The sequence below is a fragment of the Fomitopsis serialis genome (assembly GCF_022376445.1).
Source record: "Fomitopsis serialis strain Sig1Antser10 chromosome Unknown B0H18scaffold_3, whole genome shotgun sequence".
Classification (NCBI taxonomy): Eukaryota; Fungi; Basidiomycota; class Agaricomycetes; order Polyporales; family Fomitopsidaceae; genus Fomitopsis; species Fomitopsis serialis.
This window is the reverse complement of record NW_025954963.1, coordinates 726406-743876: the sequence shown is the minus strand read 5'-3', so window position 1 is coordinate 743876 and position 17471 is coordinate 726406. Positions and strand designations below refer to the sequence as shown.

At 55.0% G+C, this 17471-nt stretch overlaps 8 protein-coding genes across 8 annotated transcripts; 3 read left to right on the top strand and 5 right to left on the bottom strand.

Annotated features, from left to right (window-relative positions):
• Nucleotides 1-312: 312 nt before the first annotated feature.
• Nucleotides 313-1397, bottom strand: B0H18DRAFT_1081981 (YjeF N-terminal domain-containing protein; the record flags this gene model as incomplete). The annotated part of the gene is made up of 8 exons (XM_048031466.1): nt 313-409; nt 478-521; nt 560-841; nt 957-976; nt 1042-1083; nt 1116-1176; nt 1250-1297; nt 1359-1397. 8 exons carry the CDS (start codon nt 1395-1397, stop codon nt 313-315), a joined length of 633 nt encoding a protein of 210 aa, XP_047899713.1.
• Nucleotides 1398-1534: 137 nt separating this feature from the next.
• On the bottom strand, nt 1535-3073 carry B0H18DRAFT_973495 (uncharacterized protein). The gene is made up of 5 exons (XM_048043933.1): nt 2616-3073; nt 2380-2560; nt 2191-2320; nt 1962-2119; nt 1535-1911 (listed from the first exon to the last, which is right to left on the bottom strand). The coding sequence occupies exons 1-5, from the start codon at nt 2976-2978 to the stop codon at nt 1712-1714; spliced, it is 1032 nt and encodes a 343-aa protein (XP_047899712.1). The 5' UTR covers nt 2979-3073; the 3' UTR covers nt 1535-1711.
• A 99-nt stretch (nt 3074-3172) lies between these two features.
• On the top strand, nt 3173-5011 carry B0H18DRAFT_320894 (heme peroxidase). Its single transcript, XM_048037558.1, has 9 exons — nt 3173-3427; nt 3476-3493; nt 3550-3575; nt 3636-3740; nt 3793-3848; nt 3899-3977; nt 4030-4324; nt 4378-4522; nt 4575-5011. Exons 1-9 carry the CDS (start codon nt 3287-3289, stop codon nt 4865-4867), a joined length of 1158 nt encoding a protein of 385 aa, XP_047899711.1. The 5' UTR covers nt 3173-3286; the 3' UTR covers nt 4868-5011.
• A 15-nt stretch (nt 5012-5026) lies between these two features.
• On the top strand, nt 5027-6272 carry B0H18DRAFT_868615 (P-loop containing nucleoside triphosphate hydrolase protein; the record flags this gene model as incomplete). Its single annotated transcript, XM_048039957.1, has 3 exons — nt 5027-5347; nt 5407-6048; nt 6105-6272. Coding segments are annotated over 3 exons (1131 nt in total), but the record flags the coding sequence as incomplete, so codon positions are not given.
• Nucleotides 6273-8444: 2172 nt separating this feature from the next.
• On the bottom strand, nt 8445-9813 carry B0H18DRAFT_868612 (uncharacterized protein; the record flags this gene model as incomplete). The annotated part of the gene is made up of 3 exons (XM_048039956.1): nt 8445-8828; nt 8883-8982; nt 9044-9813. 3 exons carry the CDS (start codon nt 9811-9813, stop codon nt 8445-8447), a joined length of 1254 nt encoding a protein of 417 aa, XP_047899709.1.
• On the bottom strand, nt 9781-11243 carry B0H18DRAFT_1164508 (uncharacterized protein; the record flags this gene model as incomplete). Its single annotated transcript, XM_048035833.1, has 3 exons — nt 9781-10521; nt 10593-10799; nt 10851-11243. Coding segments are annotated over 3 exons (1341 nt in total), but the record flags the coding sequence as incomplete, so codon positions are not given.
• A 710-nt stretch (nt 11244-11953) lies between these two features.
• Nucleotides 11954-13578, bottom strand: B0H18DRAFT_1113747 (uncharacterized protein; the record flags this gene model as incomplete). Its single annotated transcript, XM_048033005.1, has 2 exons — nt 11954-12469; nt 12538-13578. The coding sequence occupies 2 exons, from the start codon at nt 13576-13578 to the stop codon at nt 11954-11956; spliced, it is 1557 nt and encodes a 518-aa protein (XP_047899707.1).
• Nucleotides 13579-14745: 1167 nt separating this feature from the next.
• On the top strand, nt 14746-17110 carry B0H18DRAFT_1113746 (serine carboxypeptidase S28-domain-containing protein; the record flags this gene model as incomplete). Its single annotated transcript, XM_048033004.1, has 13 exons — nt 14746-15194; nt 15248-15255; nt 15310-15352; nt 15405-15519; nt 15576-15654; nt 15712-15914; nt 15983-16198; nt 16252-16293; nt 16343-16444; nt 16503-16580; nt 16638-16752; nt 16820-16906; nt 16971-17110. 13 exons carry the CDS (start codon nt 14746-14748, stop codon nt 17108-17110), a joined length of 1677 nt encoding a protein of 558 aa, XP_047899706.1.
• Between the last annotated feature and the right edge of the window lie 361 nt (nt 17111-17471).

Genomic DNA, 17471 nt, shown 5'->3' with positions numbered 1-17471 from the left:
TGACCACTGACGCGTGACGTCACGCGAAACCGCTGGGTTGTCTTTGTTCTGGTCCTGGTCCAACCTTTGTCTCGCAGATTCTGCGTGTATGATCACCTCCGCCCGACATACACAAATTCGTCATGTCGGCGAGCGGGACCAGTGATCAACGAATGACGGCCTCGGTGTGAATAATCGAGGTAACGCTCATTGTTGAGCACTAGTCAATTGTATGCAAGTTCCCTGACATGTCCTTCAAGTATCTGGCAAAGTTGGTACATATGTATTTACTACTTCTCAACATCATACCTGACGTCCCTACCCTGAAGACAATCACAGCTTCTGGGAACTCTCAGCGGAGGGCAGCTCGACGATCTGGTCGAAGCCAGGGTAGGCCGGCAGGTTGAGCTGGAACTTCTCTTCCATAGCTCTACGGAAGATACAGTCAGTAGGATGTATATCATCGCGCAATACACGGGACGGCCACTGCGAACGCACTTTGGCACGAATCTGCCGCCAAGGAAGTGACGGCCCTTGAATCCCTCGAGCCCTCCTTCGGCGCAGTCAAACTGAGAAGAACATCTGGATTCAAACCGACACCCACAGCGTTGCCCTTCTCGACGTCCCACCCCGAAGGGATGTCGACCGAGACGATGGGCAACCCCGACTGGCTGATCAGCGGAAGGGCCGCATCGAAGGGCGCGCGGACGGGTGGCTGGAAAGAGAAGCCGAAGATGGCGTCGAGAATGACATCGGAGCGGGCGAGTGCGTCGCGGAGGGGCTGGACATCGCTGCTCGGCGCGATGGTCTGGATGTGCATATTGTCGCATTGCGTCTTGAGGCGCTTTGGTGGCGATTGAGACTACGGGTAGGCAGAGCGTGCGTACGTGCATACCTGGTAGATGTCTTTGGAGCCGGGCTAGAAGAACGGTATCGAGATATGTTCCAGTATGACAAGGCAGGTGTGTGAGGCTTACCTTCGGCATCCAAATGGTAGCTTGTATCCGAACATACCTACAGAGACCATGAGCCAGACTCAGACTCAGACTCACTGTTGCCCACCAAGATGCCTCGCCGCAACGAGCCCATCACCTCCCTGGTTTCCTGGCCCACAGCATACGAGTACGCGCGGGTACTTCTCCTGCTATACACTGTCGCAAGCGTCTGCGCACATGCTAGACCCGCAAGTTCCATCAGCTGTCGCGACGGATGCAAGCACCCACTCTTCAGCATGCCGCCTTTCTCGATGACCGAGAGACATGCTACGAACCTGGTCGATGCTGAACGCTCCAGCAGCGTTCATAAGCTCCTCATCGATCTGTGCAGTGCCGCAGTGCCATAGTGAGCCTCTTGGACAGCGTCAAATGGAAAGTATCCACTTGTTGCGCGAGCTTCGCCGTCAGGTAGCGTAGAGACATGGTGGTCGCAGTCAGGCGAGTGAGCGGAAATGAGTGTAGCAGTCAGGTCGATCGGCGCTGACAGTGACATCATGTGCAATATCCTCCGAGTAGACTGCCAGGCGCTTCGTATGCGCGTTGAGGGAGAGAAATCATACAGTAAGGCCGACGATACAAGATACAGCATCGAGGCGAGCAGGAGACACATCACAAATAACGATAATGTTAGGTTGCAAGCCATCGAACAAGACCGCCCATTGTACATGCGCACATCCCTCCTCCTCGCCGCGATGGCTGGACCACAAAACTCCGCGCTGCGAACCTCCACCCTCCTACTACGTCTGTGCCTCCGACTCCACCGCTGGCCCGGGCTTCACACACACCCTCCTGTGTTCCTCCCAATCGAGCTTCTGGTGGTCGGGAGAGCAGTACTTCACCAGCTTACACCGACTACAAATCAATCCCGCAAACCTTGCCTCGTAGACGCTACCATCACTGCCTTCACTGCTGCCCGCTACGCTGCCTTCGCTGCCCCCTTCTTGAATGTGCACACCGGGCACAACCTCGTCCGAGAAACAACATGACAATCGATCCAGTTGCATAGTTCCTTTGGCTTCGCCCGTCGGCCGTACCGGTAGCGCACCTTCCGCTTGTCGCAGAGCACCGCGGCGGTCTCGAGACCTTGCTTTGGAAAGCGGATGAGCTCGCAGCAGTTATCAGTGCAGCCGGGGTTTGGGCAGCCACTCGGAAAGTCGAAGTAGACGTCTTTCGACGGGACGAAGAGGGAGTTGGCAAAAAGGATTTGGGATAGGACATCGTTTGGTGTGAGAAGAGGACGACGAATGGTGGTCGCTTCTCGTAGAGGATCGCTCGAAGTGTTAGGTCGATTTGGGGGAAGCATGGTGTGCGGCGGTTTCGGTCAAGCATGTGGGTCAGGGTCATGTCTAGAAGAGGGGACATACGGTCGGTAACCACCCTCGACAGTGCGAAAAGGAATACTGACGGTCGTGATTGATCTTCTCCTCGACGCTGGATTTACATGCTCCATTCGCCGCGTTTCTGCACACGTACTTGAAGTACTCTGTGATTTGGTCCATCTCCTGTCGTTTGAGATCGGTGACGATGACATATATCTCGTCGCAGCCCCGATCGTGCATGCCGCGAAGGAGCATCAACTCAGGTAGCTAACTCAAAGCAGTCATCAGCGGATGGCTATGCAGAATGGCGAGGAGTACACACCATACTGAATATTACAGGCATCATGTTGAGCCGCGACATAGAATGGTGGTGATAGACATGCGTGACCCATGTGCGGTCGAGAGGAATGAGGCGCCCAGTGTCGACCGTGCGCGTGAAGATGTTCTCGGGGACGAATACGCCCTTGCTCCAGAGAAGGATCTGCTCCTTGCAAATGTTCGCGTTTGCGGCGTGTCGGCGCTCCCGAACGCGCTGGAACCAGTCATAGTAGGCATCGGGACTATGGGGGCGCTCGAGCCATTTGTCGATCAAGAGGTCAGTCGCATCGTTATCCAGTTTCTGGCAGACGAGCTCGCTCATTGAGAGATTGGGCGGTATAAACTTTGAATAGCGGCGTGTAGGCATTGTGGAGGAGGAGGGCAAGGGGGTGGCCCTTTGAGCGAAAGAAAGGCAGGCGAAACACAAACGATCGCTCGCGGTAGTAGGTGGAAGCAGTGTCCAGGCTCTGTCCACGGGACCCCGCGCCTGCACGCGAAAAAGCCGGCCCTGAACTCAAGGTGGTACAGTATCCAATCACGTGCGTCAACGCGACCTGTTCGCGCCGCCCCTCTTCTGTCAGTGGTGGTCACTGAACGCCTCGGACGTTCAGACCGCTGCGGTAGACTCCCTTGTCTACTCTACCTTCCTTTGATTTTTGTATTTAACGAACTGTAATGAAGCTCGCGCCGCTCCTTTTCCTCACAAGAGTTTTTCGCTTTGTAGCGGGTGCGAAGAGCCCGATTCTTTTTCCCAGCGTTGGAGACATTCCCCCGACAATGGAGGCTAAATTCAACCATTCATTGGCAAGGGAACAGGTATGGTTCCCCACTTATACACTGCAAATAGAGTCTTGACGCCCGCAGTGCAAACCATGGTTCACCGTACGGAAGTTGTCAGATACAGAGTGGGTGCCTCTTGATCTCACTGTTGACTTCAGATTCTCCGCGAACTTCGGGCGAACGTGTGCGTACTAGTCAGTGCTGGGAGTATGCCCTTCTCTGGGCTAACAGCACCGCTGCGTAGATTCAACGACGGCAAATGCAACGATCAGGCGCGAGAGGCTCTCAGACTGACCTTTCATGATGCCGTAGGCCGATCACGCATGCTGGAGGACTCCGGTTCATTTGGGTGAGCTCGAAAATCACGAATGATTTCTCTGTGCGCTGACAATGCACTTCAGTGGCGGTGGTGCGGACGGTAGCATCATCCGGTTCGCAGATACCGAGCTCGCCAACCGTACGTATGCGATAACTGTGTAAACTGAATGACATCTTAACGTCCTACAGCTGCGAATGATGGCTTGGAGGACATCGTACTGGCTCTCAGAGATGTCGCCGATAATCACAACGTTTCCTACGGTGACATGTAAGCTTGCTGACCTCCCCTTGTGAGGCGCTTGTAGACCAATTGGGACCAGAATACAATTTGCAGGTGCGGTCGGGCTGTCCAACTGTCCAGGCAGTCCTCGCTTGACATTCCATGCTGGACGACCCGATGCCGTCGCACCATCTCCGCCCGGTCTCGTCCCGTCGCCGACCGACTCCGCGGACGTCCTCCTGGCGCGGATGTCCGACGCCGGCTTTACCATAGAGGAGACAGTAGCACTGCTGGCCGCCCATTCAGTAGCCAGACAGAAGACGATTGATCCAAGCGTACCGAACGTGCCCCTGGATAGTACGCCTGAGGTCTTCGACACCAAGTTCTACTCAGAGGTAACCGTGTTCATTTCATTCAGACTGGTAAAGGGGTCTCTGAGTCCGCGTAGATGCTATTGAACGGCACATGCTACCCAGGCAAAGGAAGGAGCACTGCAGAGGTCAAATCGCCGCTCAAGAACGTAATGCGGCTCACGTCCGATGCTGCCATCGCCCAGCACCCCAGCACTGCGGGCATCTGGCGTTCTTTCGCAGGTGAGGGGCGTTGATGGAGACACATGCTGCCGGGCTAAATTGGCGGGCACAGGCAACCACGATGTCATGCGAGCGGCCTTCCGAGGGGCCATGCAGAAGCTCGCGAATCAGGGCCACGTCAACCTCGTTGACTGTTCTTTCGTCATTCCTACGCCAGCGCCTTTGGCGAGGCAGACTCCTTCCAATCCCTCACCGCACGGTACGCTCGGCCCGGGACTTCCGAACAAGGGCTCACGACTTGCGGTGAGGACTGGCACAACTGTCCCTTATGTCAGCAGAGAAGCATCAAGCCGCTCGCGCGCCGGGTCCAGAGTTGGCCCATGCCAAGCTGTTGGCTCTGCCTAATCGAGCAGGTCTCGCGCGCCCTCCTCCCGATCCCGACGCGACGCGATGCGATGCGCTCCACCGCGTCTCGCCAAACGCCTTCGCCGTCGCCAACGTAGCACTGTAGATTCTATTGAATATATTTCCTCCTTTCCTCTGTTCTGCTCTACCCTCGCCGACATGTGCCTCCACAGAATCAACCCATCATACAGTGAGATTCGTCGCAGGACTATAGAGGTCTATGGTCAACGGCCCTGCATCCTTCAAATTCAAATATGTGCTGCTATCCTCCGCGGCGACTTGAATGTCGCAGCCTGCGCGCGCACCGGCTTTGGGAAATCTCTAGCGTTCATGATGCCCTTGCTGTTCAGCTCGGACTCGATCATAATTGTTGTTACTGCTTTGAATCTCCTGGGCTCCCAAACTGTCGCTCGGCTTGAGAAAGCTGGGATCAATTCCATTGCGATCTCAGGGAAGAATGATACAGAGGAGACTGCAAAGGTATGTACACTTCCATGATTGTACACTATTCGAGTTGGTTACCTCTGACTGTGTTGTAGGCAGTAAAGGCCGGACAGTACCGTCTTGTCGTCGTGAATCCGGAGGTTCTCATGAAACCAAATGGCCATTTTGAATGTCTGTGGGACCACGAACCCTTCACGCGGCGCCTCCTCTCCATTGTGTTCGATGAAGCTCATTGCATCAGTACCTGGGGAACATTCCGCCCCGACTACAAACATCTGAAGCGCCTTCGCTATTTACTCACGCGCTGCCCACACGTCCGTTACTGCCTACTATCTGCCACCCTTTCAGCGACAATCCTCCACGACATCTATGACACTCTGAACCTCACCAAGGAGAACACACTCGAGCTTCTGCGGCCAAATGACCGGCCAAATGTCTTCCTCGCCGTGCGTGAGATGCAGCACTCTGTGTCTTCGTTCAAGGATCTGGATGACTTGGTCGCACCAAAAGTCAATGGCCGGCGGCAGTTAACCAAGAAGAAATTCATCATTTTCTTCGACAACATCAAGGAGGCTGAAGCATGCTGCTTGCACCTACGCTCTCTTGTTGGTCCTGAAGACGAGAAGAAGCTCATCTGGTTCCATTCGATCATGTCGGACACTTTCCGCGAGGACGAGACTTCCGCGGTCGCATTGGGTGAGCGTACCGGTGTCTGTGGCACTGACTCGCTTGGAATGGTGCGGCAGTACAGTCCATCAGTATGCCGTGTTGGGCCACTAACCTGCATTCAAAGGGCATCGACATCAAGGACATCGAGCTGATCATCCAATGGAAGCTTACCTGCAACATGGAGACATTGTGGCAGCGCTTCGGGCGAGGTGCACGCGATCCCGCCCTCGAAGCTCTCGCAATTATCTTTGTTGAGCCGAAGTACTTCGATGAACCCCCACTTCCACCAGCCAACTCTTCGATTCCTGAGCCTGCACATCCATCGGAGTTGCCAGTGAGGGCTGAGACCCATGGAGACCCAACCAATGACGTCTGGGCGAGCCTCTTCACAAGCCCAAGCTACAAGAAGAATGTCAAGGTTGTGCGTGTCCCTGTTCCTTCAGGAACATCGCAAGGTGTGTCGTTCTCAATGACTCGCATGACTCAATCTCCCACTGATCCCATGGAACTAGCCACATCCGAAGCAAGCCCTGACAATGAACAAACAAACACTCACGAGGTGGCAGCTGCTGGGACAAAGCGCCCCGCAAACGTCGCATTGGACACCTTCCCAGTGCACGAGGAGTCCGACGGTCCTCATGGTCGGCGCCGCAATACAGGCAAGCGCCGAGCTATAGCTGTCGAGCATGCGGTCGATGCACCTTCCACGTCCAGTCACAGTCCCGAACGCTCCACTGGTGCTGATCTGCCCTCAGTTCATCTGCCGACTTTCTTTGGGCCCCGCGATGCAGATCTCCGAGGACGCTACAAGGGATTCAAGCCTGCAAACAAGACCGGTGAGCGATTCGTGCTATCGAAGGCACTGGAGCAAGACGTCGTAATACAAGACTTTGTCAACGCAAAGACACGCCGCCTAGGATGCCGACGCCGTGTTCCAAGAGCATACTTCGGCGGGGACGAGAGTACGTGTTACAATGTGTCTCACTGACACCACCGAACCTAATCTAGTACGACAGCACATGACCATCGGAAGTGTGATCCTCGCAATGTTGATGGATGTTCGCGCTGCCGTCCCCTCAAGTCTCGCCTCTGTTGTGACATCTGCACGCCCGATCTCCTTGAACAAATGAAGACTCACCTGGCAACGAATAACGAGAAAACTTCGGCTGGCGAGGCTGCTCGCAAGAAATCAAACCTGCGAAAAAAGGCGAAGAGCCCCAAAGACGAGGAGTTCGAGGCACGGTTACGTACCTGGCGAGACTCAGCAGCTGTCTCCATACTGCCCAAGAGTGCCCTCTTGGACTTCGGCCCTGAGGCATTTCTTGCTGACGAGCCCCATCTCGAGCGGATTGTTCTGTGTGCGCAGCACCGGAAGCTCAGCTGTGCTGCCGACGTTGCTTTCGAGTCGAACTGGGAGGGCGCTATTGAGTACAGTGGTGTGATCGCGGGGCTCGTCGAGGAAGTATACGGCACTGAACAATCACAAGATGAAGACCGAGCGGAGCATAGCACCGCAGTGGCAGGTTCGACAGGGAAGCAGGTGAAAGGAGGGACCGTCATGCGGAGATGTGGGAAGTGTGGGCAGACAGGGCACATTGGTGCGTCATTGAACCATACAGCGCATATCGCATGATCCACTTACTATGTACGACGTCGCACAGCCTCAAACCATGGCTGTCCAATGCATCCTAAAAATCCCAGGAACATCGAACAGCCCTCTGATCCGTGCGCTCAGGCTCATCCTCCGTCTCGACCAACCTCGACGTCTTCTAGTGGACACAGGCAGCCACCACGCCCAGCCGCATCTCCGCGTGCGGCGTCATCCAGTATTGCAGACCTTCCGGCACCTAGCTCTCGCGTGGAGTTCACTGCTACTGCTGAACGTATTCGCAATGGCAGCGCACCGAACGGCATTCTGGGGCCGAGTATGCAGCTCCCTCGATCGGGCGCGTCTACGCAGCCACAACGTGAACAGCCGACTACGATTTCTGGCACAGCTTCAGTGACCACACCTACCTCACCCCAAGCTTCCGCACCATTCACATCAATGCCTACCTACGCTGCCGCGCCCTCCTTGATCCACTCTACCGCACCGACCGTCCCAATGTTCCAAACTCAAGCACACGGCGGGGCACCATACATCGCTCCGACCACCATTCCTGGCAGCTCGGGTTCTCAGCAAGTAAGTAATCATCCGTATGCGTACCACACATTCCCTCCTCCACCTGGCGCTATGCCCGGGCCTTATGCGTTTAGTGGCTACACGAGCTGGCAGCCACCATATTTCCCGCAACCAATCCCTCTTCCGGGTCGCCCGCTTGCGTCCACGCCCGGCGCGCCTTCATATCCTCAGAATGCATACTCTTACACAATGTTACCGCCATCCTCGAGTCCCCCTCATGACTAGCATTCCCTGTGCCCTACTATGGCTATCCCCATCTGTGTTGCATCGAGTTTTATAGCACTACTCGATCGCAAGGTCCTCCGCATCGATCGTCTGGCTTGTCTCTCCATCACCTTCTGCACTGTCTCCGCCTATCTCGGCCTCGACACCTGTAATCCCTTGTCGCTTCGCCGTCTGTAGTATTCCGAATCCTTCGCGTAGCTTGTCCTTGACACTGTACCCCTTCCTCCCTTCAACATATTCGTGTGTGTGGTTTGTCTGCATGTGGTAGCGTACCTTCTTGAAGGTCTCGGTCATGTCGGGCTTCGTGTGATTTATTGTACGGTTCGTCATGCAAAAGTTGTCGGCGATATTGACCTGCGACATCCGGTATATGTCAATCAGCCCAGACTCCTTTAACAGGTATTGAAGTGTTCGGTTTGAGAATTCGCCACCGTGTATATGCTGGCAATGTTTAGTAAGGTTGATATCTCCTCATGCTTTTCGTTATGATCTTACCTTTGTGTATAGATTGTTGAGTTCAACAACCCAATCAATTGCGCGGAATTTGCCTGGCAGCCCGCGCAGATTGCACAACCAATTAAGACGAATCGCACGCCTACAATGAACAAGCCACGGTGAGATACTATGGCACAGGTGTCAAGAGACCCGCAACGTACCGAAGACCCTCGGGGTAGACAAAATGGACATCTCTCATGAAATCTCCGAAGTACGTTGCATACTTGCTCTTACCCGTTGCTTTCCAAATGTACAGCCATTTCACGAAGCATGTCTCTAGCCGCCCGACATCGCCATGGTTCATCGCGTACGTAGTCTCTTCATACAGGAGGTAGTCGCGGTGGCGAAGCTGACCTGTCTCAAAGACAGCATCCCGGCGAGCCGCATCTGCGCCTGGCTTGAAACCAGCTTGTGCGACGTACCGCGTGACCATACGCTCCGACAACGCAACGATGTCTTCCCATCCTGGCTGCCGACGCTCTGCCCATTCTTCAAGTGTCTTCACGTCTGGATCGCCGCGGGATACCTCGACACGCCACACATCTAGACGACGCGCGATCCCATCGTGCTTGATGAGGTCATGCATCATTCGGAAAGGTGTGTTCCCTTTGAGCTTTCCTGTGTCTTGAGGTCGAAAGATACCGCCGTGGTATAGCGTGCTACTCGGGTCCGTATGCGAGTGCTTGTCCTTCATGTACGTCCTCCCGATCCCATCCGCACATGCCATAATTGCATGGAACACGCCAGGAACAATGACAACAAACTGGAGGCGATGCCAGCGCGTCTTCTCGAGCGCGCGTGATTCAATAACGCTGCGAACGCGCTCAAGCGTCGAAAGGTCCCCGTGGATAAGAACCACTTGATTGTCAACCCCTACCACCGGTTTCGTGTCCGAATCCGATGGTTCACCAACACCACCTTGGGACAACATGTCCTGTATGACCTGGACATTCCCCTGGCACGTGGACTCATTGATATTCATGGCACGGAGTGGGTATTGTCGTGTTTTGGTAAGTGGAATTTGTTCGATGATCTCGGGCGGATTTGCGTTGTGCTGACCGCGGAATTTCTTGAAGTAGGAAGGTCCATACTCAACGAGGTCGTGCCTGAACTGCCAAGCCTGAAAACGCTGGCGTCGACTTAGGCTGGACGAGTGGGAGTCATCCTCGGGGTGAAGATGCAGCAGAGCGTGCGAGGTATGTTTGCTGTTGCTCGCGGAGCTTCTGTTCTTGAGGTTATACCTGCTCTTCTCCCAGATCGCATCGGAAACCATAAGGTCTTCCTTCTTGACATCGTGCGCAAGAGGGATCATCGTGGCAGACGTCAGATGTGCGAGGGACCGGTCCCCCTTGTCAACCGTGGGTGTCCCGACATTGAAAGCGACATCGAAGTTGTCGTACGCGTACGCCGTAAGCAGCTGCTGTCCGACTTGGCGGCGTTTCCATTCGGCTTTGCGTGCTAATGAACTGACAGCGTTGTTGATAGATGATGGGCTGATAGAGAGCCCAAGTTGAGACAGCATCTCGACGACTCGGTCAGGGGCATTGCATGCATGCAGGAAGACACCGATGATGCTCGCGAGGGCATTGCATCGTTGATGCGTGCTCTTCGCAAGCATGCTCAGAAGGGATACTTTTCGCTGTCGTAGTTTGAATGGTATGTGTTATCTCATGAATTTACTTGGGCCGAAATACTACTCGTACGCACCACTGTCCGCAGGCTCTCGGGTTTTGAACGGGTAGTACGTACAGGTGCCTCCGTCATCCTAGCGGCTGATTCCATTCCGTAGGATGACCGCGCCGTCTCGTCACCGAGCAGCAGCTCCTCGTAGACATCAAGTTCCGCCCAATAAACTTCCTCCTCGTCATCAAGATCCGCATCCTCCGTGTCAACAAGCGCGCGGCGCTTTGCAGGGTTCTCTGCACGAGCGGCCTTGCGTCTAGCACGCCGCTGCTCGCGCAGTTTCACGAGCTCGCTGTCCGCGTCAAGCATTACATCGAATAGGCGCCAGACATGCGGTGCGTTCGTTTCCATTGTCACCGCGAGTTGTCGTATGGTGAATGTCTCGAGCTTTTCCGGCGAAGCAGAGTTCGCATTGAAGTGTAGCTGTTGGTCCAACTGCGAAAGCTTGCAGATCTCGGATTGATAGACATTTGAAGCAACATGGACTGCCCACTCTAGTAGCCGTGTAGGCTCTGGGCCCTGGAGGAATGCATTCAGGACCACAGGAAGGTACTCGCGGATGGTCCAGGCAAGTGGGTGACTCGAGTTCCCGGGGGCAGCCAAGGCTGCGAGTATATGTGGCAGGGATGTTCGATTGTAGTGCAGAAAGTCACTGAGTTCATTCAGAATGCCGTTCATCTCAAGGCAGTGTGAGTGCACGAAAGGAGGAAATATATTCAATAGAATCTACAGTGCTACGTTGGCGACGGCGAAGGCGTTTGGCGAGACGCGGTGGAGCGCATCGCATCGCGTCGCGTCGGGATCGGGAGGAGGGCGCGCGAGACCTGCTCGATTAGGCAGAGCCAACAGCTTGGCATGGGCCAACTCTGGACCCGGCGCGCGAGCGGCTTGATGCTTCTCTGCTGACATAAGGGACAGTTGTGCCAGTCCTCACCGCAAGTCGTGAGCCCTTGTTCGGAAGTCCCGGGCCGAGCGTACCGTGCGGTGAGGGATTGGAAGGAGTCTGTTGGCGAGGCCGCCCGCGCTCCGTCTGAGCACGGAAAAGCATTAGGTGAGTGATGCGGGATGGCTGACACGTGGATGCTATTCCTGATGGGTGTCGTGCAGTGTGGTGGGAACCCCGCCCGAGCGCCGCTGGCTTCAACTGGGAATCGCAGCGTCCATCACTTGTCAACGTTCCGCGTCTCTGCTGTAACAGCCTAGTTTCTGTATCGATAGCACTGTAGCACTTCGGCACTTGGTTTTGTCCTTGTTGACTGTCACGACGCCTACGGATACCCTCGAGTGGATGAGGGTCCCAAGAAAAAGAGACCTTGCGACCAATAAGTTACATGCGGTGTGCGAGCAGTAGCTGCATACATACTCAGTCCAATCCGACGTTTCAGCATTTAGGAACGCCGTTTGCTCTCCGGCGATGACGCGGGAGCCTCCTGAGTAGCTCTGCTGAGGACCATGGGTGCGGCATCGAATGAAACCGGGGCCGCTGCGCGACTGCGGACATCCACTCTCTCAACGACCTCCGCGAAACGCGGCGCGAACGCCGACATCAGTGCCCTCGCACTCGCCCTCGACGTCTCCAGGATAAGCACCGGTAGCTTCCTCTCGAGGCTCTCATGCCTGGCTTTGAACGTAAAGAGAATAGCGTCGAGGAGCTTCTGCGTCTGCGTGTCGTCGCGAGACCGCTCCAGAACGTGCAGACACTCCAGCGCGGGGCACGAGGTCTCAAAATGGGAGAAGAGCGGCGGGAAGGGGAGCGCAGGCGGGCCCGTCGACGCCATGAGCGAGAGGAGGACATCGTTAGCCCACGCGCCGCTCACCTCGATGTGGCGCAGCGCAGGCATGGAGGAGAGCGCGGCCTTCCAAGTGCCCATTGACATTGACATGGCCGAGGGCGACCCGGAGGGCTGTGGGTGATGGCGTGCAAGTACGTGCAGCCGCTGACGAGCGCCTCGATAGAGGAGAAATTCCTGACAATATTGGGTAGGTCGTCCGGTGCAATGAAGAAGCGTATGGTTGAAGACGTCCGTGGCCGGTGCATGGTGAGCATGAAATTGCTCGGCGATATACGGCAGAGTTGGGTTACTGGGGGGTCGTCAATGCAGGATGAGGCGGCTAGTCCGAATCGCGCGAGATTCTTGGGGAGCAAACAAGAGAGGTCAATGGTGCCGTGTGCGTGGAACGTCAGTGAGGTCGTATGTGGGAAGGAGAGACGGTCGAGGAGCTTGGAAACTGCGCCAGGGGTGTTGTGAGCGACTTCTAGACTTTGTAGTGCCGGGAGCTCGACGGCGAGGAGGTTAGCGATCCCTACAGGCCATGGCAAGAAGGCGGACAATAGTGTCAATGTCTGCAATTTTGGACAGTTCGAGAGGATGGAGAGAAGTCGGGGAATCGGAAGGTATGACCGCTCGCCAAATCGAGTCAGAACCAGACTGGTCAAGCTTGTTGGGCGTTCTGAGAGACCTGGCCAGTTCACGGCGTGGAAGCCGTCCATATTGAGCCGTTGCACCTCGTGCGCATGTATATCCAGGGAGAGGATTGGTCCGTGAGTGTCGTCGGGCAGTAGACAGTCCTTGAATTGCCCGAGAAACGGCGAAGCGGGTTGGATCAATGACAAGATGTCTCGTATGACAGTTTGACTAGTTGCAAGGTAGACTCCTTCTATTCGTCGGGAGTGGAGAGAGAGCCACGCGAGCGTGTCTTTGGATACATGCGTAGACCCCGCTTCAATGAAGGATACGCGGATTGGGCAATCCTGCGAGCGCACGCAAAACTCGCGAGCAATGGTGGGAAACTGTAGATCCAGGAGAGTCCAGAAGTCAGGAGCGCCGAGTAAGAGGCTCCTCCAGCACCTGCAGACATGGCTGTATGCAATCGTCCGGAAAATGCGCTCTGTGTGGTATTGGTACGGGTTCATCGTGAACTCCAGTACCAGGAGCAACAGCTCTGGAGGAAGGGTGGTGATAGAGATTGCATGCGATGCGACGGTAGAAGTGAACGAGGACGGATGGGACATCGGGTCACGCAGCCTGAAGCCTGTTCGAAAGTGCCGAAGGAATGAGCGGTGCGGCTACCTGGCTAGGGCCTACATAGGTTCGTCAGTTCGGCATGGACTAAATAACACCACAGAACACACCGGTTGAAAGGACGATGCAGTCAAGATGAAACTCGATGTGAGAGCAGACCTTGCCCTCGAGCCAAAGTTATAGGATGAGTACTTGGACGCGATTGACATATAACATGAATCGCGGAGGAAAATGATGTATGTAGTGTGCACGAGACGTGCCAAGACTTGTGGAACAGTGTTGTACTCAGGCAACCAAGCACGAGTCATGTTCCCAGTCGGGCGGGTCGGCACCGCCGGCCGCGGGTGGTCAAGCCGATGTTCGAACGCCGTCAAACAATGTCAGTACTAGACAGTACTGCGCCTACCGGGGGCGCTCCGCGCATCGACCGAGGATCTCCTTGGTGAAGGTGGTTTGGTGTCTCCGAGTCTCCGAGTCGTCTGAATCCCTTACAAGACAACAAATCACTGAGACAGCAGCAGCCTTAAGACAACGAAGGTTCGCAACAGATATGCCCGTCAATCGTGGTCGTGATATTGCAGCAAAATGTCAGTAAGAGCACCGGGACACTGGCAAGGCTTGGCCAGCACTAGAACCTGCACGGCTTACGTGACCGCACACTACATACTTTGTGAGAGACAGAGACTCACTGAAGTTATGAGGAACGCGTATTAGAGCTTGCCCCGCGGGCAATTCCGAGACCAGTAAGTGGCGGCCGTGAGGTGATTAGCCCCGCCGGACTTCTGCGCGGGTTGTGTCGCTAATCGACACGGCGTGGTAGTAGCCTTAGGATTGAATGATTGTCGGTTGTACGTAGCAAGGATTGAGTACTGAGTACTGAGTACTGGCCTCTCTTTCTCGTGGACGAGGTAAATTAAGTAGTTGGTCAGCGGCCAAGCTGTGCCTCAACCTACATAGTCGCCCAAAATGATAGCAGCGGTGTAATATCACATGGCACGTGACTGCCTCAGCCACCGACGCGTTGCGCCGCAACTTAACTTGCGCGCCTGCCTCAGTCTCTCAGGCTCAATCTGCCAGAGGGTTCGTGATTGTCGAGTCGTTGTCGCTTGTTGCCCGCCTCATCCAGGCTTGCTGTTGACCCGGGTATTGCTGTTGCAATGCGGTGCTTTATCGTGCTTGCTGCCGCCTCCTTGGCCTCTGTCTCTGCCGCATTTCCGGATTCAAGCTCCTTTCGCGCATTCGGTCCGCAGGGTATCAATCTATGGAAGCTGGATGTAGCAAGGGAGAAGCACAGCCAAAAGCTCCTTGTAGATCACTCTATAGACTCCCAGACGTCCGGACAGCTCCCTTTATCTGCAGCGCCGAACCAGGAGTTTCCGGAGCACTATTTCACTCAGCCTCTTGACCACTTTTCGAACAGTTCTCACACCTTTGGCCAGCGCTACTGGATTAACACTCGGCACTACAAGCCAGGCACTGCCGCCCCAGTCATTGTCCTCGATGGCGGAGAGACATCAGGGGAGGACCGAATCCCGTTCTTGGACACTGGCATCGTCGAGATACTTGCTAGAGCCACAGGTGGTGTAGGCGTTGTATTGGAACACCGGTATGCAATCTTTAGCTTCTGTAGTGCTTCATTGACACTCACAAGCAACGTAGCTACTATGGTGCGAATCCGTGACTTACGGTGCCAGACGTTCTATGGATTAACATAAACTCAGGGAACTCCGTGCCCGTGGAGAACTTCACGACAGACTCCCTGAGGTACTGGGCGACTCTGCCATACCACCTTTCAACGTCTGATTGACTCTTCCAGATGGCTTAATAATGAACAATCGGCCGCTGATTCCGCCTACTTCATGGCCAATGTAAAGTTCCCTGGGGTTGACGAGGACCTCACTGCCCCTAGTCACCCTTGGATTTACTACGGAGTAAGTCCGCGGCCGGAAGCCGTACCCATTTCGGAACTGACCGCGCACTCTGACAGGGGTCTTATGCCGGTGCGCGTGCGGCGCACATGAAGATTCTCTATCCGGATCTCGTATATGGCGCGATTGCCTCCAGTGGTGCGTCTGTTGCTCTAACCGGGTTGTATCATTCAACGGCGCCTCATTGCAATCCAGGTGTTACGCACGCGGATTTCGAAAACTGGCGGTACATGGATATAATTCGGCGCGCCGCCGAACCAGAGTGCTCCGCCAATCTCGTGCACTCCGTCGAGTTCATCGACACCGTGCTCTCCATCCCACACCTGCGCATTGCGTTGAAGCAGCTCTTCGGCCTCAAAGAACTCGAGCATGATGAGGACTTTGTTTCGCTGTTGTCGGTCAGTTCATGAAGCATGTTCTCGGCCAGGCATGTTGAGGACTGACTGAAATATTCTCTTTGTGGTAGAGCCCCATGGGCTACTGGCAGGCGAAGGTGTGGGACCCGAGCGTCGGCAGCACGGGCTTTGAGGAGTTCTGCGCTGCTCTTAGTAAGCCGCTCGGAAGTGGAGACCTCACAGCGCATGAGGTGATCGGATACAATGTCGAGACTCAAATGATTGCACTACCAGGAGGCTTGAACGTACCGAAGGTGGTTTACAACTATGCGCAATTCATCAAGGAGGTGCGCAAATATCGACTATGACTACATGCTCGTTGTAATGTTATGTTATCCAGAACTACGTGTCTCGTTGCCCTGAGGGCACATCGGTTGATGAGGTTGGCCATACACTTGAATGCTAGATCGTATTGCTTACGTACGACTTAGTGCTTCGGCACTTACGACGACTCTGCCTTCCAAGATACATCCCTCGACGCGACGTGGAGACTCTGGCAATTCCAAGTCTGTACTCAGTGGGGATATTTCTTCGTCAGTACACTGGTCACTTTCATGCACCGCACCAAACTCATCACACCAGATCGGATAGAACGCTCCCCCACCGGAGATTCCGAGCATCGTCTCACGCCGGCTTACTGTGGACTACGAGGCCAAGACTTGCAAGCAGGTTTGTGAATCTACCAGGTTGAAGAGAGCGTACTCACAATTTGACCCTTCGCGGTAGGCTTACACACCGGGCGAGCACTTCATTGTGCCTTCTATGCCGAATATAACCGCTGTGAATATTCTCGGCGACTATTACATCGCTGCGGACAGACTGGCAATCATTGACGGCGAAGGTGAGCATTCACCTCAAGTTGACTGCGGGTCGTGTTGCACGTAGATATCCTGATTCGCACCGTGCAGTCGACCCATGGAGACCTGACACTCCTCATGCGGACGAAGCTCCTCTCCGCGCAGATACAATCCTCCGTCCCTACAAGGTTATCCCCGGTGAGTTGCACGTGAACTCATCCTATGTGAGCGCAATGACTGACGCGGATCTTCGTATCTGCAGGAGGTGTTCATCACTACGACGAGTACGGCTTGCGCGATCTCTCAGCTGAGCCACCAGAGATCGAGAAGATCCATCTGGAGATGATCGAGTTTGTGACGGAGTGGCTGAAGGATTGGCAGCCTCCCAAGAGGAAGAGCTGATACGCTACTTAATTGTTCTTGAGCCCTCTTAGTAAATCTTGAGGATAGCAAACTATGTGTAAGCTTGCGGACATGACGGATAGCCGAGGATGTGCGCCAAGCTCGCGCGCCATGGCAGGATATAGACCGTCCGACCCGTGGAATCTTGATATCATGCCACCGGTATTGGTATGGACTGTTTGTTGATCCTTGACGGCAACACTGTCGACCACTAGCACTGCCTAAGCATGACTCGTGCGCAGCGGGGACGTAGGACCAGAAGATCGAGAGCACGGGTACGCACATCTTTCCCACTCACTCAACTCAATTACTTCGACACACTTTCCACTTCGGGGGCTTGCTCCGATTGCTCCACCGCCTG